The 22,350-nt window shown below is 41.4% G+C and overlaps 1 protein-coding gene across 1 annotated transcript in view; it reads right to left on the reverse strand.

Annotated features, from left to right (window-relative positions):
* The window catches only part of LOC123766946 (uncharacterized), a 90,249-nt gene extending 69,976 nt beyond the window's left edge, over nucleotides 1–20,273 (reverse strand). The window contains exons 1-4 of the mRNA XM_069307257.1: nucleotides 20,177–20,273; nucleotides 18,749–18,861; nucleotides 16,261–17,347; nucleotides 5,625–5,725 (exon numbers count right to left, since the gene is read on the reverse strand). Coding sequence (XP_069163358.1) covers nucleotides 5,625–5,725; nucleotides 16,261–17,347; nucleotides 18,749–18,861; nucleotides 20,177–20,273 — 1,398 coding nt within the window. The remainder of the gene's footprint in view (nucleotides 1–5,624; nucleotides 5,726–16,260; nucleotides 17,348–18,748; nucleotides 18,862–20,176) is intronic.
* Between the last annotated feature and the right edge of the window lie 2,077 nt (nucleotides 20,274–22,350).

Consider the following 22,350-nt stretch of genomic DNA (forward strand, 5'->3'; position numbering starts at 1 on the left):
CCAAATGGAAAGCTGTGGTTATTCCCAACAAGATGGTCGTTAACTACCACCACCACCGCAACTCACAGATAACTTGTACTGAGTGAACATGTTCACCAATACTGCAACTCAATATTTTATATGGTTGTATAACGTAATCCATCTTAGCTAATGTCAGTCATATAATAAGCAGGGTTGTCCAGCCCTAACAACACATAATCCAGGTTCCACAACCACAAGACATATAATCGAGGTTCCACAATAGCAAGAAGACATATAATCGAGGTTCCACAACCACAAGACATATAATCGAGGTTCCACAATAGCAAGAAGACATATAATCGAGGTTTCACAATAGCAAGAAGACATATAATCGAGGTTCCACAATAGCAAGAAGACATAATCGAGGTTCTACAATAGCAAGAAGACATATAATCGAGGTTCCACAACCACAACAAGACATATAATCGGGGTTCCACAATAGCAAGAAGACATATAATCGAGGTTCCACAATAGCAAGAAGACATATAATCGAGGTTCCACAATAGCAAGAAGACATATAATCGAGGTTCCACAATAGCAAGAAGACATATAATCGAGGTTCCACAACCACAACAAGACATATAATCGAGGTTCCACAATAGCAAGAAGACATATCATCAATAAAGTTCCCCTTAATTAATTCAGTTATAAATAAATTTCTCTAAAACGGAAACCTTCTTTAAGCGTTAGCAGAACTTCACCAATCTTCAGTGGAACCCCATTGAGATTCACGGAACTCTAATCAAACTTCGGCGAATCAAGCGTTCTTGAAACTGCATCAGGCTTCATCAGAACTCCAGTAAGCTTCCGTGGAAGCTTGACATGTCTTTTAAGATCGCAATTCACAATGGCTTCCATATTTTGAGTCAGGATATATACTATTTAGCATATGCTGAGCCTATGTATTTATGTGTGGGTGTATATATATTCATGTGTGTATTGTGTAATCCAATATCAGTATCATGTAGGAGAAAATTATATCCAAACCTTGACGCATTATGAAGAAAATCATATATATGACCTGTAATTCGAGGCCGCAGCCAAATTTATTGCGAAAACCGAACTATTCTACCCCATGGGAGATCATCGGTTTCTTAATTACAGTTCCCCTTTACCTTCCCAAGAGGCTAATTGAAGAACAACCCTTGCTTGGGCAAGAAGCAAAGTAAAATGTCTTAAGCCAAATTGATGATTTGGTCAGAGAGCGCTCCCCCTCTCAAATTATTTACACTGATAGCTCCTTGCACCAGTCCAATGGTGCAGGTGGAAGTTCAGTTGTTGTGACAGCGAGAGATTCCTCACCCTCTCTCACGAATCTGGAGGGAATTATCAGGGGGAAGCGCCAAGCCATTACGACTATATAGCACCTACGAGCTCACCATAGCCCGTGCTACATGGATACTTCGCTCTGAGTAGCTAAATCTGAAACAACAACATATATAGCACTTGGAAGGGATCAGGATAAGGAGTTGGGATGGGACGGGGGGAAGGAATGGTGCCTAATCACTTGGACGGTCGAGGTTTCAACGCCGACTTGCTTGAAGCGAGACCGTCGCTCTACCGTCCAACCCAAGTGGTTGGCGCGTGTAAATAACTGCGCCTCCACTCTTCAAACAGACTTGCTTGCCATAATCCTTGCACTCGAACGAGTATACGAGTCCAGATATGACACACTAATTGTAAATAACTTCTTGTCATCCTCCCCAAGACATAACTTTGACATGCTTGTGTCTGAAGCAAGAGGCAGATATAATGAAATAATCAATGATGGAGTCAGAGTTTGTCTCCTGTGGATTCCATCCCATATTGAGTCTCCGAATGCATGATAGAACTGATGAGTTGGCCAAGACTTTTGCTCGTAAAGAGGGAACTGATTACCAATTTGGACTGCCTTTAAGCAGCCTGAGGGCAGCAATATTCCGGGATCATCAACAAAATCTTGTAGACTTGAGGCAAACTGAAATGCACACCAGTTACTCTATCATTATTGTATTATGCAGGAAGAACGGGACATCTATTAATATTCGAATAAGGATAGCAGACTAGTAGAGCATACTACTGCTAGGCTTGGGCTCAGCTACCAGTACCTCTAGTAGTTTACACCACCAGGTGATGTAGACTTCATCAAAGGTAAACTCTGTCAGTAGAACTTTGCGTAATTTTGTAATGGAATGAGAAAAGATAACAAAATTCAATGGTATTCAAGAAATATATAAATACTTCATTCATAATGACACACATACCATCAATCCTACCCCCCAAGTACTCAAAGTTTGCTTACTGAGAGCAACACATGCATGTGACAGCTGGCCATTGGTCTTGACAAATATATTTCATAAACTAACCGGAAGATATGTTAATAGAGCAAGCCTTCCCAGCTTTCTTAACCTCACTACCTACACCGCTTAAGGAACCTCTAGAGCATTCAAGCTTAACAATATGCGGCACAAATGTCTTCAACTCCCCGAGCTTAGCATTCGCATTCATGCCAATTAAAACAGTGTAAATAACCCAACGTTTCACGTTCGTGAAAATGACGACGTTTCGGTCTTTCTGTTATACGTTTCGTCCGCAGTGACATGACCTCATAAGGGCCCCGGATGGACCGAAACATCGCACCTGTCTGTTGACATGTGTGGGTTGGGTTACTTGTTTCAACCCCGTTGTTGTGACTTACTGTCTTTAATTATAGGGTTATTCATAACAAACTCATTTCTCACGATGGGGTCCACCAAACAGCCAAACAGCAGCACCATGATTTGTAACAATGATGAAAGCTAAAGGTCATCATGGTTGAATAATATTAAAGGTGAAGTGCTATGTGTAAGGTCAAAGGTGATGATCCAGACTGGTTGATGATGCATGACCAGGCAACATGGTGATGCATGACCAGGCAACATGGCGATGCATGACCAGGCAACATGGCGATGCATGACCAGGCAACATGGCGATGCATGACCAGGCAACATGGTGATGCTTGACCAGGCAACATGGCGATGCATGACCAGGCAACATGGTGATGCTTGACCAGGCAACATGGTGATGCATGACCAGGCAACATGGCGATGCATGACCAGGCAACATGGTGATGCATGACGAGGCAACATGGTGATGCATGACCAGGCAACATGGTGATGCATGACCAGGCAACATGGTGATGCATGACCAGGCAACATGGTGATGCTTGACCAGGCAACATGGTGATGCTGCATGACCAGGCAACATGGTGATGCATGACGAGGCAACATGGTGATGCATGACCAGGCAACATGGTGATGCATGACCAGGCAACATGGTGATGCATGACCAGGCAACATGGTGATGCTTGACCGGGCAACATGGTGATGCATGAGGCAACATGGTGATGCATGACCAGGCAACATGGTGATGCATGACCAGGCAACATGGTGATGCATGACCAGGCAACATGGCGATGCTTGACCAGGCAACATGGTGATGATGCATGACCAGGCAACATGGTGATGCATGACCAGGCAACATGGTGATGCATGACCAGGCAACATGGTGATGCTGCATGACCAGGCAACATGGTGATGATGCTTGACCAGGCAACATGGTGATGCATGACCAGGCAACATGGTGATGGTAGACCAGGCAACATGGTGATGATGCATGACCAGGCAACATGGTGATGGTAGACCAGGCAACATGGTGATGATGCATGACCAGGCAACATGGTGATGATGCATGACCAGGCAACATGGTGATGATGCATGACCAGGCAACATGGTGATGCTTGACCAGGCAACATGGTGATGCATGACCAGGCAACATGGTGATGCATGACCAGGCAACATGGTGATGCATGACCAGGCAACATGGTGATGATGCATGACCAGGCAACATGGTGATGCTTGACCAGGCAACATGGTGATGATGCATGACCAGGCAACATGGTGATGATGCATGACCAGGCAACATGGTGATGCATGACCAGGCAACATGGTGATGCATGACCAGGCAACATGGTGATGCATGACCAGGCAACATGGTGATGCATGACCAGGCAACATGGTGATGCATGACCAGGCAACATGGTGATGATGCATGACCAGGCAACATGGTGATGCATGACCAGGCAACATGGTGATGCATGACCAGGCAACATGGTGATGCATGACCAGGCAACATGGTGATGCATGACCAGGCAACATGGTGATGATTGACCAGGCAACATGGTGATGCTTGACCAGGCAACATGGTGATGCTAGACCAGGCAACATGGTGATGATTGACCAGGCAACATGGTGATGCATGACCAGGCAACATGGTGATGATTGACCAGGCAACATGGTGATGATTGACCAGGCAACATGGTGATGATTGACCAGGCAACATGGTGATGATTGACCAGGCAACATGGTGATGCATGACCAGGCTGGGTGGTGATGGTAGACCAGGCTGGGTGGTGATGGTAGTTCAGGCTGGGTGGTGATGGTAGACCAGGCTGGGTGGTGATGGTAGATCAGGCTGGGTGGTGATGGTAGATCAGGCTGGGTGGTGATGGTAGATCAGGCTGGGTGGTGATGGTAGATCAGGCTGGGTGGTGATGGTAGACCAGGCTGGGTGGTGATGGTAGATCAGGCTGGGTGGTGACTTTAACTGCAGACTCAGGCTGACACTAAGGCTTGGACTTGAATCTTAGTGCTGAAGCTGTCCTAGAGGCAGATCAGCTTCCCAGGGCTAAGCTTGAGTAGAGTCTGACACATTCTAACCTAAGCTGATATTCCTTGTGAGTATTCATTTTGACATCATATATTCTGTTTGTTTCTCTCAACTGTATAAAATACATTTCCTACATGTCTCCAAAGTTGTATTGTATTTATAGTAAGTAAACATAGTTACTGTATCCCCCGAAAACACTGCCAATGAGTACATTCACTCTAACGACTGATGTCACTTATGTTATGCTAGACTTAGGGGATAGTCTTCGTGCTGAATTGGTCATTAGGTCATTTCCACACACCTCATCTTTCATTTCCTTCCTCCTCACCTCCCGTCTTCTCCTCATATTCATTGCCTGTTCCTCCATTCTTAGATTCCTATAATTTCATTTCCCGGTTCTTCGTAAACAATTACCTCGTCACAAATGAGGTGCAGCGGATTTTGAGTAATTATCTGTACAGGAAGCAAGTGATCCAGCAACACACGAGTCTTATAGTAACTTAAAATTAGAATGATTAGAATTAGAAAGGTATAGAAGTTGCTACAATTGTGGCAGGACTTTGGCCACTGCAACTAATAGATTTTATTTTGGGTTGATAAACCATTGCTATAAAATTTTTAATAGTTTTGTTTATTCAAGTGTTTAAAGTGAGTGCATATTTGTTTTTTAAATAATTAAAATAAGTCTAACGTCTTTGTTTTAGAACATTTGTTAAAGCTAATTTTCTTGAGTTTGTTTCACAGCAATGATTCGTCAAGCGAATCTTTTTTTTTTTTGCTTTTGCTTGTTGGAACAAGCAAACGATTCAGGTGATGGGGGTTACGGCCTTACCTTGTACTGTTGTTCTTGTTAAAGATTCGCTAACTGGAACACAAAGTTCCAAGCAGCACGGGCTATGGTGAGCCCGTAATCTTACCTTGTAGTCTGCCAGGTTCTCCACCAGACAGGTGAGCTTGGCCTGCCGTCCAGCAGCAACCGTCACGTTCAGGGACGGAGCAGACAGCAGTGGCTGCCAGTCTGCGGTGGAAGGAAAGGCACATTTAACCCTGTGATAATTACAGGACTGTAACGCTATGTACATTTCATTTTTATGAAATTTAAATATCGAATAAATCGTTGATACAAAATACTAATAGTTGGGTACGTAATTGTTAATGTATTTATACAACCCGTTCTCGCACTTGCTTACAGTCAATATTGGCTTATTTAATAAGTGCATATGTGACATACTAATTGATTGTGAATATTTTAGTTTACCTTGAAAAGCTTCATAGAAAACACCGACCTCACCTAACCTTCTTAGTATGTTAAGATAAGCATGTTATTGCTTCTTAATTACAATTATTACTTAACCTATCAACGGTATAGGTTAAGTAATATTTGTAATTAAGAAGCAATAAGATGCTTATCTTAACATACTAAGAAGGTTAGGTGAGGTCGGTGTTTTCTATGAAGCTTTTCAAGGTAAACTAAAATATTCACAATCAATTAGTATGTCACATACGCACTTAATAAACAAGCCAATATTGACTGTAAGTAAGTGCGAGAACGGGTTGATTTATACTTTACATAATTGTTCTGATAGAGTCACAACAATAAAATAATTGGCAAATACTAGTGAATAAAACAAGTGTTTTATAAGTGACTCAGTTGTAACACCATCACTAGTTAGCAACAATATAACTAGCAGCACGAAACACCATCTTAACCATGCAAGATGCAGACGAGGAGTCACAATAACGGGGCTGAAATATGTTGACCAGACCACACACTAGAAGGTGAAGGGACGACGACATTTTGGTCCGTCCTGGATCATTCACAAGTCGATTGTGAAGACCACCTTCAGATGGCTCGCTACTCCCCAGATTCATGACACTTTTTGTATATAAACACAATTTTGATGTGTTACTGATAATATAATAGATATATAACATCTACATTGTGGAGAATAATCCGTGAGACTGTGCAGACTAGACATGACTGCTTCTGCTTCCCACTTAAGCTCCAGGTTTGCCACTCCGTCAAAAATGCATCTGTTTTGCTTTACCAGAAAAAGTACTGACCCAAACACCCCACTAAACCCATCGAACACAATGCAGTAGAGAACGGCAATATTAATGTGCTTTAATTTGAACTAATACGTCGTTTATTTTTTAAACGGATTTGTCGATTTCTTAAGAAATGGGACGTATTAAACACTAAAATAAACCTCCTTCTTATAGTCAGTAACAGTTGACTGATTAAGGCTCAGGAACCTGTACATTAGTTGATTGACCTTGAGAGGCGGGACCAAAGAGCCAGAGCTCAACCTCCGCAAGCACAACTAGGTAAGTAAGGCAAGCAATTACATCAAATGGAACAAAGGCAAATGTACACCGAGAAGTGAACAGGTAAGCCAAGTACAACTAGTGAACAACTAGTGAACAACTAGTGAACATCTAGTGAACATCTAGTGAACATCTAGTGAACATCTAGTGAACATCTAGTGAACATCTAGTGAACATCCAGTGAACAACTAGTGAACAACTAGTGAACATCTAGTGAACAACTAGTGAACATCTAGTGAACATCTAGTGAACAACTAGTGAACATCTAGTGAACATCTAGTGAACAACTAGTGAACAACTAGTGAACAACTAGTGAACAACTAGTGAACATCTAGTGAACATCTAGTGAACATCCAGTGAACATCTAGTGAACAACTAGTGAACATCTAGTGAACATCTAGTGAACATCTAGTGAACATCTAGTGAACATCCAGTGAACATCTAGTGAACATCTAGTGAACATCCAGTGAACATCTAGTGAACATCTAGTGAACATCTAGTGAACAACTAGTGAACATCTAGTGAACAACTAGTGAACAACTAGTGAACAACTAGTGAACATCTAGTGAACAACTAGTGAACAACTAGTGAACATCTAGTGAACATCTAGTGAACAACTAGTGAACATCTAGTGAACAACTAGTGAACATCTAGTGAACAACTAGTGAACAACTAGTGAACATCTAGTGAACATCTAGTGAACAACTAGTGAACAACTAGTGAACATCTAGTGAACATCTAGTGAACAACTAGTGAACATCTAGTGAACATCTAGTGAACAACTAGTGAACATCTAGTGAACATCTAGTGAACATCTAGTGAACATCTAGTGAACATCTAGTGAACATCTAGTGAACATCTAGTGAACAACTAGTGAACAACTAGTGAACATCTAGTGAACATCTAGTGAACATCTAGTGAACATCTAGTGAACAACTAGTGAACATCTAGTGAACATCTAGTGAACATCTAGTGAACAACTAGTGAACATCTAGTGAACATCTAGTGAACATCTAGTGAACATACTAGTGAACACTAGTGAACAATCTAGTGAACATCTAGTGAACAACTAGTGAACATCTAGTGAACATCTAGTGACATCTAGTGAACATCTAGTGAACAACTAGTGAACAATCTAGTGAACAACTAGTGAACTATCTAGTGAACAATCTAGTGAACAACTAGTGAACATCTAGTGAACAACTAGTGAACATCTAGTGAACAACTAGTGAACAACTAGTGAACAATCTAGTGAACAACTAGTGAACAATCTAGTGAACATCTAGTGAACAACTAGTGAACAACTAGTGAACATCTAGTGAACAATCTAGTGAACATCTAGTGAACAACTAGTGAACAATCTAGTGAACATCTAGTGAACATCTAGTGAACAACTAGTGAACAACTAGTGAACATCTAGTGAACAACTAGTGAACATCTAGTGAACATCTAGTGAACAACTAGTGAACATCTAGTGAACAACTAGTGAACATCTAGTGAACAACTAGTGAACATCTAGTGAACAACTAGTGAACAACTAGTGAACATCTAGTGAACAACTAGTGAACAACTAGTGAACATCTAGTGAACATCTAGTGAACAACTAGTGAACATCTAGTGAACATCTAGTGAACATCTAGTGAACATCTAGTGAACATCTAGTGAACAACTAGTGAACATCTAGTGAACATCTAGTGAACAACTAGTGAACAACTAGTGAACATCTAGTGAACATCTAGTGAACAACTAGTGAACATCTAGTGAACAACTAGTGAACATCTAGTGAACAACTAGTGAACAACTAGTGAACAACTAGTGAACAACTAGTGAACATCTAGTGAACATCTAGTGAACAACTAGTGAACAACTAGTGAACATCTAGTGAACAACTAGTGAACAACTAGTGAACATCTAGTGAACATCTAGTGAACAACTAGTGAACAACTAGTGAACATCTAGTGAACAACTAGTGAACAACTAGTGAACATCTAGTGAACATCTAGTGAACAACTAGTGAACAACTAGTGAACATCTAGTGAACATCTAGTGAACAACTAGTGAACAACTAGTGAACAACTAGTGAACAACTAGTGAACATCTAGTGAACAACTAGTGAACATCTAGTGAACATCTAGTGAACATCTAGTGAACAACTAGTGAACAACTAGTGAACAACTAGTGAACAACTAGTGAACAACTAGTGAATATCTAGTGAACAACTAGTGAACAACTAGTGAACAACTAGTGAACAACTAGTGAACATCTAGTGAACATCTAGTGAACATCTAGTGAACATCTAGTGAACAACTAGTGAACAACTAGTGAACAACTAGTGAACAACTAGTGAACATCTAGTGAACATCTAGTGAACATCTAGTGAACAACTAGTGAACAACTAGTGAACAACTAGTGAACATCTAGTGAACAACTAGTGAATATCTAGTGAACAACTAGTGAACAACTAGTGAACAACTAGTGAACAACTAGTGAACATCTAGTGAACAACTAGTGAACAACTAGTGAACAACTAGTGAACAACTAGTGAACATCTAGTGAACAACTAGTGAATATCTAGTGAACAACTAGTGAACAACTAGTGAACAACTAGTGAACAACTAGTGAACAACTAGTGAACATCTAGTGAACAACTAGTGAACATCTAGTGAACATCTAGTGAACAACTAGTGAACAACTAGTGAACAACTAGTGAACAACTAGTGAACATCTAGTGAACAACTAGTGAACAACTAGTGAACATCTAGTGAACAACTAGTGAACAACTAGTGAACATCTAGTGAACAACTAGTGAACAACTAGTGAACATCTAGTGAACAACTAGTGAACATCTAGTGAACATCTAGTGAACATCTAGTGAACAACTAGTGAACAACTAGTGAACAACTAGTGAACATCTAGTGAACATCTAGTGAACATCTAGTGAACATCTAGTGAACAACTAGTGAACATCTAGTGAACAACTAGGAACAACTATGAACAACTAGTGAACAACTAGTGAACAACTAGTGAACATCTAGTGAACAACTAGTGAACAACTAGTGAACAACTAGTGAACAACTAGTGAACAACTAGTGAACATCTAGTGAACATCTAGTGAACAACTAGTGAACAACTAGTGAACAACTAGTGAACATCTAGTGAACAACTAGTGAACATCTAGTGAACAACTAGTGAACAACTAGTGAACATCTAGTGAACAACTAGTGAACAACTAGTGAACATCTAGTGAACAACTAGTGAACATCTAGTGAACATCTAGTGAACAACTAGTGAACAACTAGTGAACAACTAGTGAACATCTAGTGAACATCTAGTGAACAACTAGTGAACATCTAGTGAACAACTAGTGAACAACTAGTGAACATCTAGTGAACAACTAGTGAACAACTAGTGAACAACTAGTGAACATCTAGTGAACAACTAGTGAACAACTAGTGAACAACTAGTGAACAACTAGTGAACATCTAGTGAACAACTAGTGAACAACTAGTGAACAACTAGTGAACATCTAGTGAACATCTAGTGAACAACTAGTGAACATCTAGTGAACAACTAGTGAACATCTAGTGAACATCTAGTGAACAACTAGTGAACATCTAGTGAACATCTAGTGAATATCTAGTGAACAACTAGTGAACATCTAGTGAACATCTAGTGAACATCTAGTGAACAACTAGTGAACATCTAGTGAACAACTAATGAACATCTAGTGAACAACTAGTGAACATCTAGTGAACAACTAGTGAACATCAAGTGAACATCTAGTGAACATCTAGTGAACAACTAGTGAACATCTAGTGAACAACTAGTGAACATCTAGTGAACAACTAGTGAACATCTAGTGAACAACTAGTGAACAACTAGTGAACATCTAGTGAACATCTAGTGAACATCTAGTGAACATCTAGTGAACAACTAGTGAACATCTAGTGAACAACTAGTGAACATCTAGTGAACATCTAGTGAACATCTAGTGAACAACTAGTGAACATCTAGTGAACAACTAGTGAACATCTAGTGAACATCTAGTGAACAACTAGTGAACATCTAGTGAACAACTAGTGAATATCTAGTGAACAACTAGTGAACATCTAGTGAACAACTAGTGAACATCTAGTGAACAACTAGTGAACAACTAGTGAACAACTAGTGAACATCTAGTGAACAACTAGTGAACAACTAGTGAACATCTAGTGAACATCTAGTGAACAACTAGTGAACATCTAGTGAACATCTAGTGAACAACTAGTGAATATCTAGTGAACAACTAGTGAACAACTAGTGAACATCTAGTGAACATCTAGTGAACATCTAGTGAACAACTAGTGAACAACTAGTGAACAACTAGTGAACAACTAGTGAACATCTAGTGAACAACTAGTGAACATCTAGTGAACAACTAGTGAACAACTAGTGAACATCTAGTGAACAACTAGTGAACATCTAGTGAACATCTAGTGAACATCTAGTGAACAACTAGTGAACAACTAGTGAACAACTAGTGAACAACTAGTGAACATCTAGTGAACAACTAGTGAACAACTAGTGAACAACTAGTGAACATCTAGTGAACATCTAGTGAACAACTAGTGAACAACTAGTGAACATCTAGTGAACAACTAGTGAATATCTAGTGAACAACTAGTGAACAACTAGTGAACATCTAGTGAACATCTAGTGAACAACTAGTGAACATCTAGTGAACATCTAGTGAACAACTAGTGAACAACTAGTGAACATCTAGTGAACAACTAGTGAACAACTAGTGAACAACTAGTGAACATCTAGTGAACATCTAGTGAACAACTAGTGAACATCTAGTGAACAACTAGTGAACATCTAGTGAACATCTAGTGAACAACTAGTGAACATCTAGTGAACATCTAGTGAACAACTAGTGAACAACTAGTGAACATCTAGTGAACATCTAGTGAACATCTAGTGAACATCTAGTGAACAACTAGTGAACAACTAGTGAACATCTAGTGAACATCTAGTGAACAACTAGGAACAACTATGAACAACTAGTGAACAACTAGTGAACAACTAGTGAACAACTAGTGAACATCTAGTGAACATCTAGTGAACAACTAGTGAACAACTAGTGAACAACTAGTGAACATCAAGTGAACATCTAGTGAACATCTAGTGAACAACTAGTGAACATCTAGTGAACCACTAGTGAACAACTAGTGAACAACTAGTGAACATCTAGTGAACAACTAGTGAACAACTAGTGAACAACTAGTGAACATCTAGTGAACATCTAGTGAACATCTAGTGAACATCTAGTGAACAACTAGTGAATATCTAGTGAACAACTAGTGAACATCTAGTGAACATCTAGTGAACATCTAGTGAACATCTAGTGAACAACTAGTGAACAACTAGTGAACATCTAGTGAACATCTAGTGAACATCTAGTGAACAACTAGTGAACATCTAGTGAACAACTAGTGAACATCTAGTGAACAACTAGTGAACATCTAGTGAACAACTAGTGAACAACTAGTGAACAACTAGTGAACATCTAGTGAACAACTAGTGAACAACTAGTGAACAACTAGTGAATATCTAGTGCACATCTAGTGAACATCTAGTGAACAACTAGTGAACATCTAGTGAACAACTAGTGAACAACTAGTGAACAACTAGTGAACAACTAGTGAACAACTAGTGAATATCTAGTGCACATCTAGTGAACATCTAGTGAACAACTAGTGAATATCTAGTGAACAACTAGTGAACATCTAGTGAACAACTAGTGAACATCTAGTGAACATCTAGTGAACAACTAGTGAACATCTAGTGAACAACTAGTGAACATCTAGTGAACAACTAGTGAACAACTAGTGAACAACTAGTGAACAACTAGTGAACAACTAGTGAACATCTAGTGAACAACTAGTGAACATCTAGTGAACAACTAGTGAACATCTAGTGAACAACTAGTGAACAACTAGTGAACATCTAGTGAACAACTAGTGAACATCTAGTGAACATCTAGTGAACAACTAGTGAACATCTAGTGAACAACTAGTGAACAACTAGTGAACAACATTAATGACATACTATTTAATGACACTGCAATATGCAACGTCATCAGTTAGTATCTTGAGGTTATCTTGAGATGATTTCGGGGCTTTAGTGTCCCCGCGGCCCGGTCCTCGACCAGGCCTCCACCCCCAGGAAGCAGCCCGTGACAGCTGACTTAACTCCCAGGTACCTATTTACTGCTAGGTAACAGGGGCATTCAGGGTGAAAGAAACTTTGCCCATTTGTTTCTGCCTCGTGCGGGAATCGAACCCGCGCCACAGAATTACGAGTCCTGCGCGCTATCCACCAGGCTACGAGGGTCCCCCCTTGAGGACCCATATCATTAATAACCTTGTCATAATATATTATATTACTTCTTTAGTTATTATAATGATATTTTTTTGCTGTTCAAGTGCGTAATATATTTAATTTATTGAGTCAGCTCTAAATAAACAATCATTCATTTATAAAGTTAGTTTTTATTTAATTTGGTAACTTTTTTTTGATTGGTTAGTGGTGTGTGATTCACTCTATGATTGGTTAGTGGTGTGTGATTCACTCTATGATTGGTTAGTGGTGTGTGATTCACTCTATGATTGGTTGGTGGTGTGTGATTCACTCTATGATTGGTTAGTGGTGTGTGATTCGCTTAATGATTGGTTAATGGTGTGTGATCCACTCTATGATTGGTTAATGGTGTGTGATCCACTTAATGATTGGTTAGTGGTGTGTGATTCGCTTAATGATTGGTTAATGGTGTGTGATCCACTCTATGATTGGTTAATGGTGTGTGATCCACTTAATGATTGGTTAGTGGTGTGTGATTCGCTTAATGATTGGTTAGTGGTGTGTGATTCGCTTAATGATTGGTTAGTGGTGTGTGATTCACTCGATGATTGGTTAGTGGTGTGTGATTCACTCGATGATTGGTTAGTGGTGTATGATTCACTCGATGATTGGTTAGTGGTGTGTGATTCACTCGATGATTGGTTAGTGGTGTGTGATTCACTCGATGATTGGTTAGTGGTGTGTGATTCGCTTAATGATTGGTTAGTGGTGTGTGATTCGCTTAATGATTGGTTAGTGGTGTGTGATTCGCTTAATGATTGGTTAGTGGTGTGTGATCCACTCTATGATTGGTTAATGGTGTGTGATCCACTCTATGATTGGTTAGTGGTGTGTGATTCACTCTATGATTGGTTAATGGTGTGTGATCCACTCTATGATTGGTTAATGGTGTGTGATCCACTTAATGATTGGTTAGTGGTGTGTGATTCGCTTAATGATTGGTTAGTGGTGTGTGATTCGCTTAATGATTGGTTAGTGGTGTGTGATCCACTCTATGATTGGTTAGTGGTGTGTGATTCACTCTATGATTGGTTAGTGGTGTGTGATCCACTCTATGATTGGTTAGTGGTGTGTGATCCACTCTATGATTGGTTAGTGGTGTGTGATTCACTCTATGATTGGTTAGTGGTGTGTGATCCACTCTATGATTGATTAGTGGTGTGTGATTCACTCTATGATTGGTTAGTGGTGTGTGATCCACTATGATTGGTTAGTGGTGTGTGATTCACTATGGTTAGTGGTGTGTGATCCACTCTATGATTGGTTAGTGGTGTGTGATCCACTCTATGATTGGTTAGTGGTGTGTGATCCACTCTATGATTGGTTAGTGGTGTGTGATCCACTCTATGATTGGTTAGTGGTGTGTGATCCACTCTATGATTGGTTAGTGGTGTGTGATTCACTCTATGATTGGTTAGTGGTGTGTGATCCACTCTATGATTGGTTAGTGGTGTGTGATCCATTCTATGATTGGTTAGTGGTGTGTGATCCACTCTATGATTGGTTAGTGGTGAGTGATCCACTCTATGATTGGTTAATGGTGTGTGATCCACTCTATGATTGGTTAGTGGTGTGTGATCCACTCTATGATTGGTTAGTGGTGTGTGATCCACTTAATGATTGGTTAGTGGTGTGTGATCCATCTATGATTGGTTAGTGGTGTGTGATCCATCTATGATTGGTTAGTGGTGTGTGATCCACTCTATGATTGGTTAATGGTGTGTGATCCACTCTATGATTGGTTAGTGGTGTGTGATCCACTCTATGATTGGTTAGTGGTGTGTGATCCACTTAATGATTGGTTAGTGGTGTGTGATCCATCTATGATTGGTTAGTGGTGTGTGATCCATCTATGATTGGTTAGTGGTGTGTGATCCACTCTATGATTGGTTTGTGGTGTGTGATCCATCTATGATTAGTTAGTGGTGTGTGATCCATCTATGATTGGTTAGTGGTGTGTGATCCACTCTATGATTGGTTTGTGGTGTGTGATCCATCTATGATTGGTTAGTGGTGTGTGATCCACTCTATGATTGGTTAATGGTGTGTGATCCACTCTATGATTGGTTAGTGGTGTGTGATCCACTCTATGATTGGTTAGTGGTGAGTGATCCACTCTATGATTGGTTAATGGTGTGTGATTTACTCTATGATTGGTTAGTGGTGTGTGATCCACTCTATGATTGGTTAGTGGTGTGTGATCCACTCTATGATTGGTTAGTGGTGTGTGATTCACTCTATGATTGGTTAGTGGTGTGTGATCCACTCTATGATTGGTTGGTGGTGTGTGATCCACTCTATGATTGGTTTGTGGTGTGTGATCCACTTTATGATTGGTTAGTGGTGTGTGATCCATTCTATGATTGGTTAGTGGTGTGTGATCCACTCTATGATTGGTTAGTGGTGTGTGATTCACTCTATGATTGGTTAGTGGTGTGTGATCCACTCTATGATTGGTTAGTGGTGTGTGATCCACTCTATGATTGGTTGGTGGTGTGTGATCCACTCTATGATTGGTTTGTGGTGTGTGATCCACTTTATGATTGGTTAGTGGTGTGTGATCCATTCTATGATTGGTTTGTGGTGTGTGATCCACTTTATGATTGGTTAGTGGTGTGTGATCCATTCTATGATTGGTTAGTGGTTTGTGATCCATTTTATGATTGATGACTTATGACCTATTTGATTACAGACCGACTATCTTCAGATCAATAAAAGTTTACTTATTCGCTACCTGGAACAAAAAGATCCAAGTAGCACGGGCTAAGGTGAGCCCGTAGCGTAGTGGAACTTATTTGTTATACATATATGAAACCGACTTACCTGCTTCGGCCGACGCCAGGGCGGGCATCAGTAGGAGGAGAAGCAGAGGCCACACCTTGAGCCACACCCTCACGCCTCGGACCATACTGGGGCTGTGGTCAGCAGAACCTGTCCGGTAGCCAGCTTCAACATCGAACTTGTTGATTTTGATCGTCCGACGAAGGCTCCTGGATTCTGGTTCGAACCCTAAGACTTGCGTTCGTTCGGACTCTAAGCCTTGCGTTCGCTCGAAGCCTAAGATTTGCGTTCGTTCGGACTCTAAGCCTTGCGTTCGTTCGAAGCCTAAGACTTGCGTTCGTTCGGACTCTAAGCCTTGCGTTCGTTCGAAGCCTAAGACTTGCGTTCGTTCGGACTCTAAGCCTTGCGTTCGTTCGAAGCCTAAGACTTGCGTTCGTTCGGACTCTAAGCCTTGCGTTCGTTCGAAGCCTAAGACTTGCGTTCGTTCGGACTCTAAGCCTTGCGTTCCTTCGAAGCCTAAGACTTGCGTTCGTTCGGACGCTAAGACTTTTAATCTTGAGTTCTCTGCCCCATCTTGTTCTGCCGCCACGACGTGTTCACCGGAACTTTTAGAACTTTCTCTGCCCGTGTGTTTCCCGGCCCGTGTGACAAGGTAACTTTTCAGGTCATGATGGCTATATGTCTCAGTTTTATGTAGCGGGTAAACTTGGAACTTAAAGCTTTGCTGTTGTAATGGTATGCAACACCGAGACACCGGAAAGTGTTCATAAGTGTTCTCTTCGTTATCCAAATAACGTTCACGGACATAGATGTTCACACGTTCTAGCTTCACTGTCTTTTGAACGAGAATAAATTCGTTTAGCTTTTCGTTAAAATAGACGATATTCCCTTGAACGTAGAAAGTCAAGTTAATGATACGAAGTCGTTGACAGTCCGTGCTGATGCTGTCTAGTCGTTGACAGCTCTTACAGCCGCTGTCTAGTCGTTGACAGCTCGTGTAGTCGCTATCAAGTCGTTGACAGGTCGCACAGCCACTATCAAGTCGTTGACAGCTTGTGCAACTGTTGTCAAGTCGTTGACAGCCCGTGCTGACGCTGTCTAGTCGTTGACAGCTCGTACAGCCTATTGTCTAGTCGTTGACAGCCCGTGCAGCCGCTGTCAAGTCGTTGACAGCCCGTGCAGCCGCTGTCTAGAAGGGTGAAACTAGTGGGAATCTGAAGAGTGGCGAAAGTCTCCCTCATCAGAAGTCTGCAGTCCTCGGAGCCAAGTTTCCTCCTCGCCAAGTTCCGGATGAGCGGGACTTTGTTGAACACTCTACTCGTTACCAAATAAGGATCAGTACTCAGCCTACCAACGTGCCAGCGCCGCCAGCACGTTACTTGTGCATTATTGACAACTTTACAAGTCAGTAAAGTTCTGTTGCTTTCTTTATTACTCATTATTTCAATAATTTTTTTGTTCATCTTTCTACTCTACAATTTACGGGTCAGGTTATAGGTTATCTTGAGATGATTTCGGGGCTTTTTAGTGTCCCCGCGGCCCGGTCCTCGACCAGGCCTCCACCCCCAGGAAGCAGCCCGTGACAGCTGACTAACTCCCAGGTACCTATTTACTGCTAGGTAACAGGGGCATTCAGGGTGAAAGAAACTTTGCCCATTTGTTTCTGCCTCGTGCGGGAATCGAACCCGCGCCACAGAATTACGAGTCCTGCGCGCTATCCACCAGGCTACGAGGCCCCCGTCTGAAGAGGTCTGAAGATATTTTAACCAAAGATTGAGTCTTTTTGTTTATTAATTATCTTTTTGCAATGTTTAGCTTTATTTAATTGCGGTTATAGACGTTAATTATTGATAGGAAATAATTAATAATTGTGTTCACGTAATTGCTTGTTTGAGCATCTTGATTTTCATTGTTTCTGTGTTGAGAGTTTGAGTGTGGTTGTGCTCGCTTGTGTCCTGTCCTGTTATGGCAGCCGGTCGCTCACTGTCATGATTTTGTAACCCATTTCAAAATTGATTGACAATTTAACTAATATAGTAGAGTGTTTCCGGGTCTTATAATCGAGTGTTCGTTGCCATGGTGATAGCTAAACTCTTTATTGTCTCAGTCTTTTAACCTTCATTAAAGGAACACTTGTTTCACTTTGTTATTAAAGCTATTATTTGGCGAAGGAAAATTTTTAATTTTTCTTTCGTTGGTGAATTTTTTTCGGCTGCTCATCACGGTAGAATAATCCATAACGCATTGCCAGAGACGCTAGTGGCTTTAGGTATTGTATGTACTAGCTCTATATATCCAACATTATGTTTGTAACGCTGCATTTATATATGTACTTTTCCTCAATAAAATATTATTATTATTATTATTATTATTATTATTATTATTATTATTATTATTGTGTGACATAGAGTATCTTGCAGGAACGCTGTTCTCAGACTGTATTTATTGCTATTGCACCAAGAGCAACCTGGCAGATCAATGGAAGTTTCTTGAAGATTTAACATGAAGTTTCTCGTTAACGGTTCATGACCTCTGCGTGCTCTGGTGCATTGTTCGATGCCCACTTGAAAGCTACACCTGCCATCTTCTTTTTGAAAGCTGAGTTCTTGATTAATCTTCCAGCTTTCTTGGGAATCGTCAGTTCTGGAAAGAAAATGTAATCATTGAGCATTACAAGGCAGATATATATCTGAGTAAAATATTAAGAAAATTAGTGAACAAATATGCTTCTTACACAATGTTAGTGATGTTTACTAGCACATAATACTGACACATGATGGAGAAATTGACAGAGTGGACAAAGACAAACTATTTAACACGGGTGGAACACGAACAAGGGGATAGAGTGGGAACTGAGTACCCAAATGAGACAGAGACGTTAGAAAGAATTTGTTCAGTGTCAGAGTAATTAACAAATGGAATGCATTAGGAAGTGATGTGGTGGAGGCTGACTCCATACACAGATTCAAGTGTAGATATGATAGAGCCCAATAGGCTCAGGAACCTGTACACCTGTTGATTGACAGTTAAGAGCCGGGACCAAAGAGCCAAGGCTCAACCCCTGCAAGCACAACTAAGTGAGTACACTAACAAAAGATATACATACTGACGCACAGGCTACATAATGTGACACATATTGAAATACATTATACACACACGTGACATTACGTATCACGTGATACATACTGACACGTGAAAGACAAACAACAAACAGAAAACATAGAGACAGAGTAACTGAAACAATCCTTTTGGTTCTCAGACTCAGATTTCAGACACAACTCTACGGGAAACACACCAAAAATTTCACTCTTGACCCCATGGAAATCGCATGAGGGTCCTCTGTAAGTGGTAATATTTCTCAAAGTATTTAACTTGGGCCGACACCCAACCAGCTTATGACTGTCCAGTACCCTCCCAGACCATCCCCCATCCCCCTGCAAAGTTAGGTAAGACTGTCCCAAAGGTCTTCCAACCTTGGACAGACAGACAGGTATTTTAATACCGAGTATAAAGCTTTTAACACCAAAACAAACACCAAGGACACATGTACACCAAACACGTGCATATATTAACAGGTGTAGCAATAAGCTCTCGAGCTCACAAATACACAGGTGAGTGTAGCGGAAAACACAGAGTTAGAACAGACAGGGGGTAGAAAAAACAGGAATCCTATTAACGGGATCTGAAACACATTTCACAGGGCCAGAAACATTGCACCTCGTCCATAGTAACACCGTCAGTGGCGCAGGATAAAATGTATCCATATGTATATATGAGCAAGATGATACATAGATTTGAGTAGACACAAACAAGACAATGCAGCCACGCTAACAACACCATCCTCCCTCCAAACACACACACACACACACACACATCCCGCCAATGGACAAAGTTTTGATGGGGCAGCGTAGTCCTCTCTGTGCAAAATAGCGGGTCATGATCTCTTCTCTCAGCTTACCTCCGTGTTGGAGTATTTGCTGTGGGACCCCCACTATGGCCCTTGTGGCACAGCGGGCGCCAACTTGTGTAAAGCGGCCGCTGCTTGCCCAGCTCATCTCGGAGCGAATAGAGGAGGGAAATTGGGTCATGTGACTAGCAGGAATTATATTGAGTTTTGGGGGGAGGAGGACATTTTCCTGTTAGGGTTATCATGAATCGTGAGGAAGATCTGTGTTATCTTGCCAGGGTGTTTGTTGTTATTGTGTGAGATTTTCAGTGCCTCGTTTGGTTAGTGTCTCTCTCTCTCTCTCTCTCTCTCTCTCTCTCTCTCTCTCTCTCTCTCTCTCTCTCTCTCTCTCTCTCTCTCTCTCTCTCTCTCTCTCTCTTTTAAACTAACACTAGGGTTCATAAAGGATGTCAAATGCTATGCCTAGTGAAACTGCAAGCAAGAGTTGTTATCCTACCTCAGCTCATCTGAAACCTGAAGTCTCTCTCTCTCTCTCTCTCTCTCTCTCTCTCTCTCTCTCTCTCTCTCTCTCTCTCTCTCTCTCTCTCTCTCTCTCTCTCTCTCTCTCTCACACTCTCGTCCTACACATAAACACACAAGATACAGCAAACTATCCCCCCCCCACATGTGCTTACAGACTGGTGTACTATCTTAGGAAGTGTCTCACCACAGGCCCTACACACAGCCCTCAGTCTGTCCAGAGCCCATTAGGTCGGGCTCACCCACATTATAAACCAGCCTTTACTACCACAGCTGTTCTACTTCATCCCATTACTTGCATCATGAAAAACATCTGCCAGATATAAAGAAAAACAAATGGAAGATCGGATTTTTCCTTTTGGAGTCGTTCCAGTGTGTGCCATCTGTGGCCTGGCACTCATGGTACTAACCCCCTAAAGGCACTACGGGCTCACCATAGCCCGTGCTACTTGGAACTTTTTGTTCCAAGTAGCTAATCTTTAACAACAACAACTAACCCCCTTCCTTCCCTTCCTCCGGATGTAAGGACCTATCCACTGTTCCATCAAGGGGCTTGGCACTCTGGGAGAGTACCTAATGTAATAATTTATACAATAAACATTTTGATTAAATCTGTGAAGTAAATTCGCGAGAAATGTGTTCGAACCTGCGCTATACTAGACGACCACTGTTCGAATCCCACGCTTGAGTGCCAGAAATGATATATTCATTCCAAACTCCTGTGAATTTAAATCACTTGTAAACGTGTTGATTAATTAAATGCGAAGTTTTAGGAGATGAATTCATATTAAATATTATGTATCATTTTCCAGAGTAAAGTGATCTTATTGGGCCGGAATGTTTAGTCTGGTGTGTGGTCTGACTGGTGTTTTGTATTAATTAAACACACCACAAAAAACACCCCACAAAAGCCCCTCACACAAAAGACCCCCACAAAAGCCCCCCCCCAAAAAAAAGCCCCTCACACAAAAGCCCCCCATAAAAGACCCCACAAAAGTCCCCCATAAAAGACCCCACAATAGCACCCCCCACAAAAGCCCCTCACACAAAAGCCCCCCACAAAAGCCCCCCACAAAAGCACCCCACAAAAGCCTCCCATAAAAGCCCCCCACAAAAGCCCCCCACAAAAGCACCCCACAAAAGCACCCCACAAAAGCCTCCCATAAAAGACCCCCACAAAAGCACCCCCACAAAAGACCCCCACAAAAGCCCCCATAAAAGCACCCCACAAAAGCCTCCCACAAAAGACCCCCACAAAAGCCTCCCACAAAAGACCCCCACAAAAGCACCCCACAAAAGCACCCCACAAAAGCCTCCCATAAAAGACCCCCACAAAAGCCTCCCATAAAAGCCCCCCACAAAAGCCCCCCATAAAAGCCCCCCATAAAAGCACCCCACAAAAGCCTCCCATAAAAGACCCCCACAAAAGCCTCCCATAAAAGACCCCCACAAAAGCCTCCCATAAAAGACCCCCACAAAAGCCCCCCACAAAAGCCCCCCATAAAAGCACCCCACAAAAGCCTCCCATAAAAGACCCCCACAAAAGCCCCCCACAAAAGCCCCCCATAAAAGCACCCCACAAAAGCCTCCCATAAAAGACCCCCACAAAAGCACCCCCACAAAAGCCTCCCATAAAAGCACCCCACAAAAGCCTCCCATAAAAGACCCCCACAAAAGCCTCCCATAAAAGCACCCCACAAAAGCCT

This window comes from Procambarus clarkii, chromosome 60 (genome assembly GCF_040958095.1).
Source record: "Procambarus clarkii isolate CNS0578487 chromosome 60, FALCON_Pclarkii_2.0, whole genome shotgun sequence".
Lineage (NCBI taxonomy): Eukaryota > Metazoa > Arthropoda > Malacostraca > Decapoda > Cambaridae > Procambarus > Procambarus clarkii.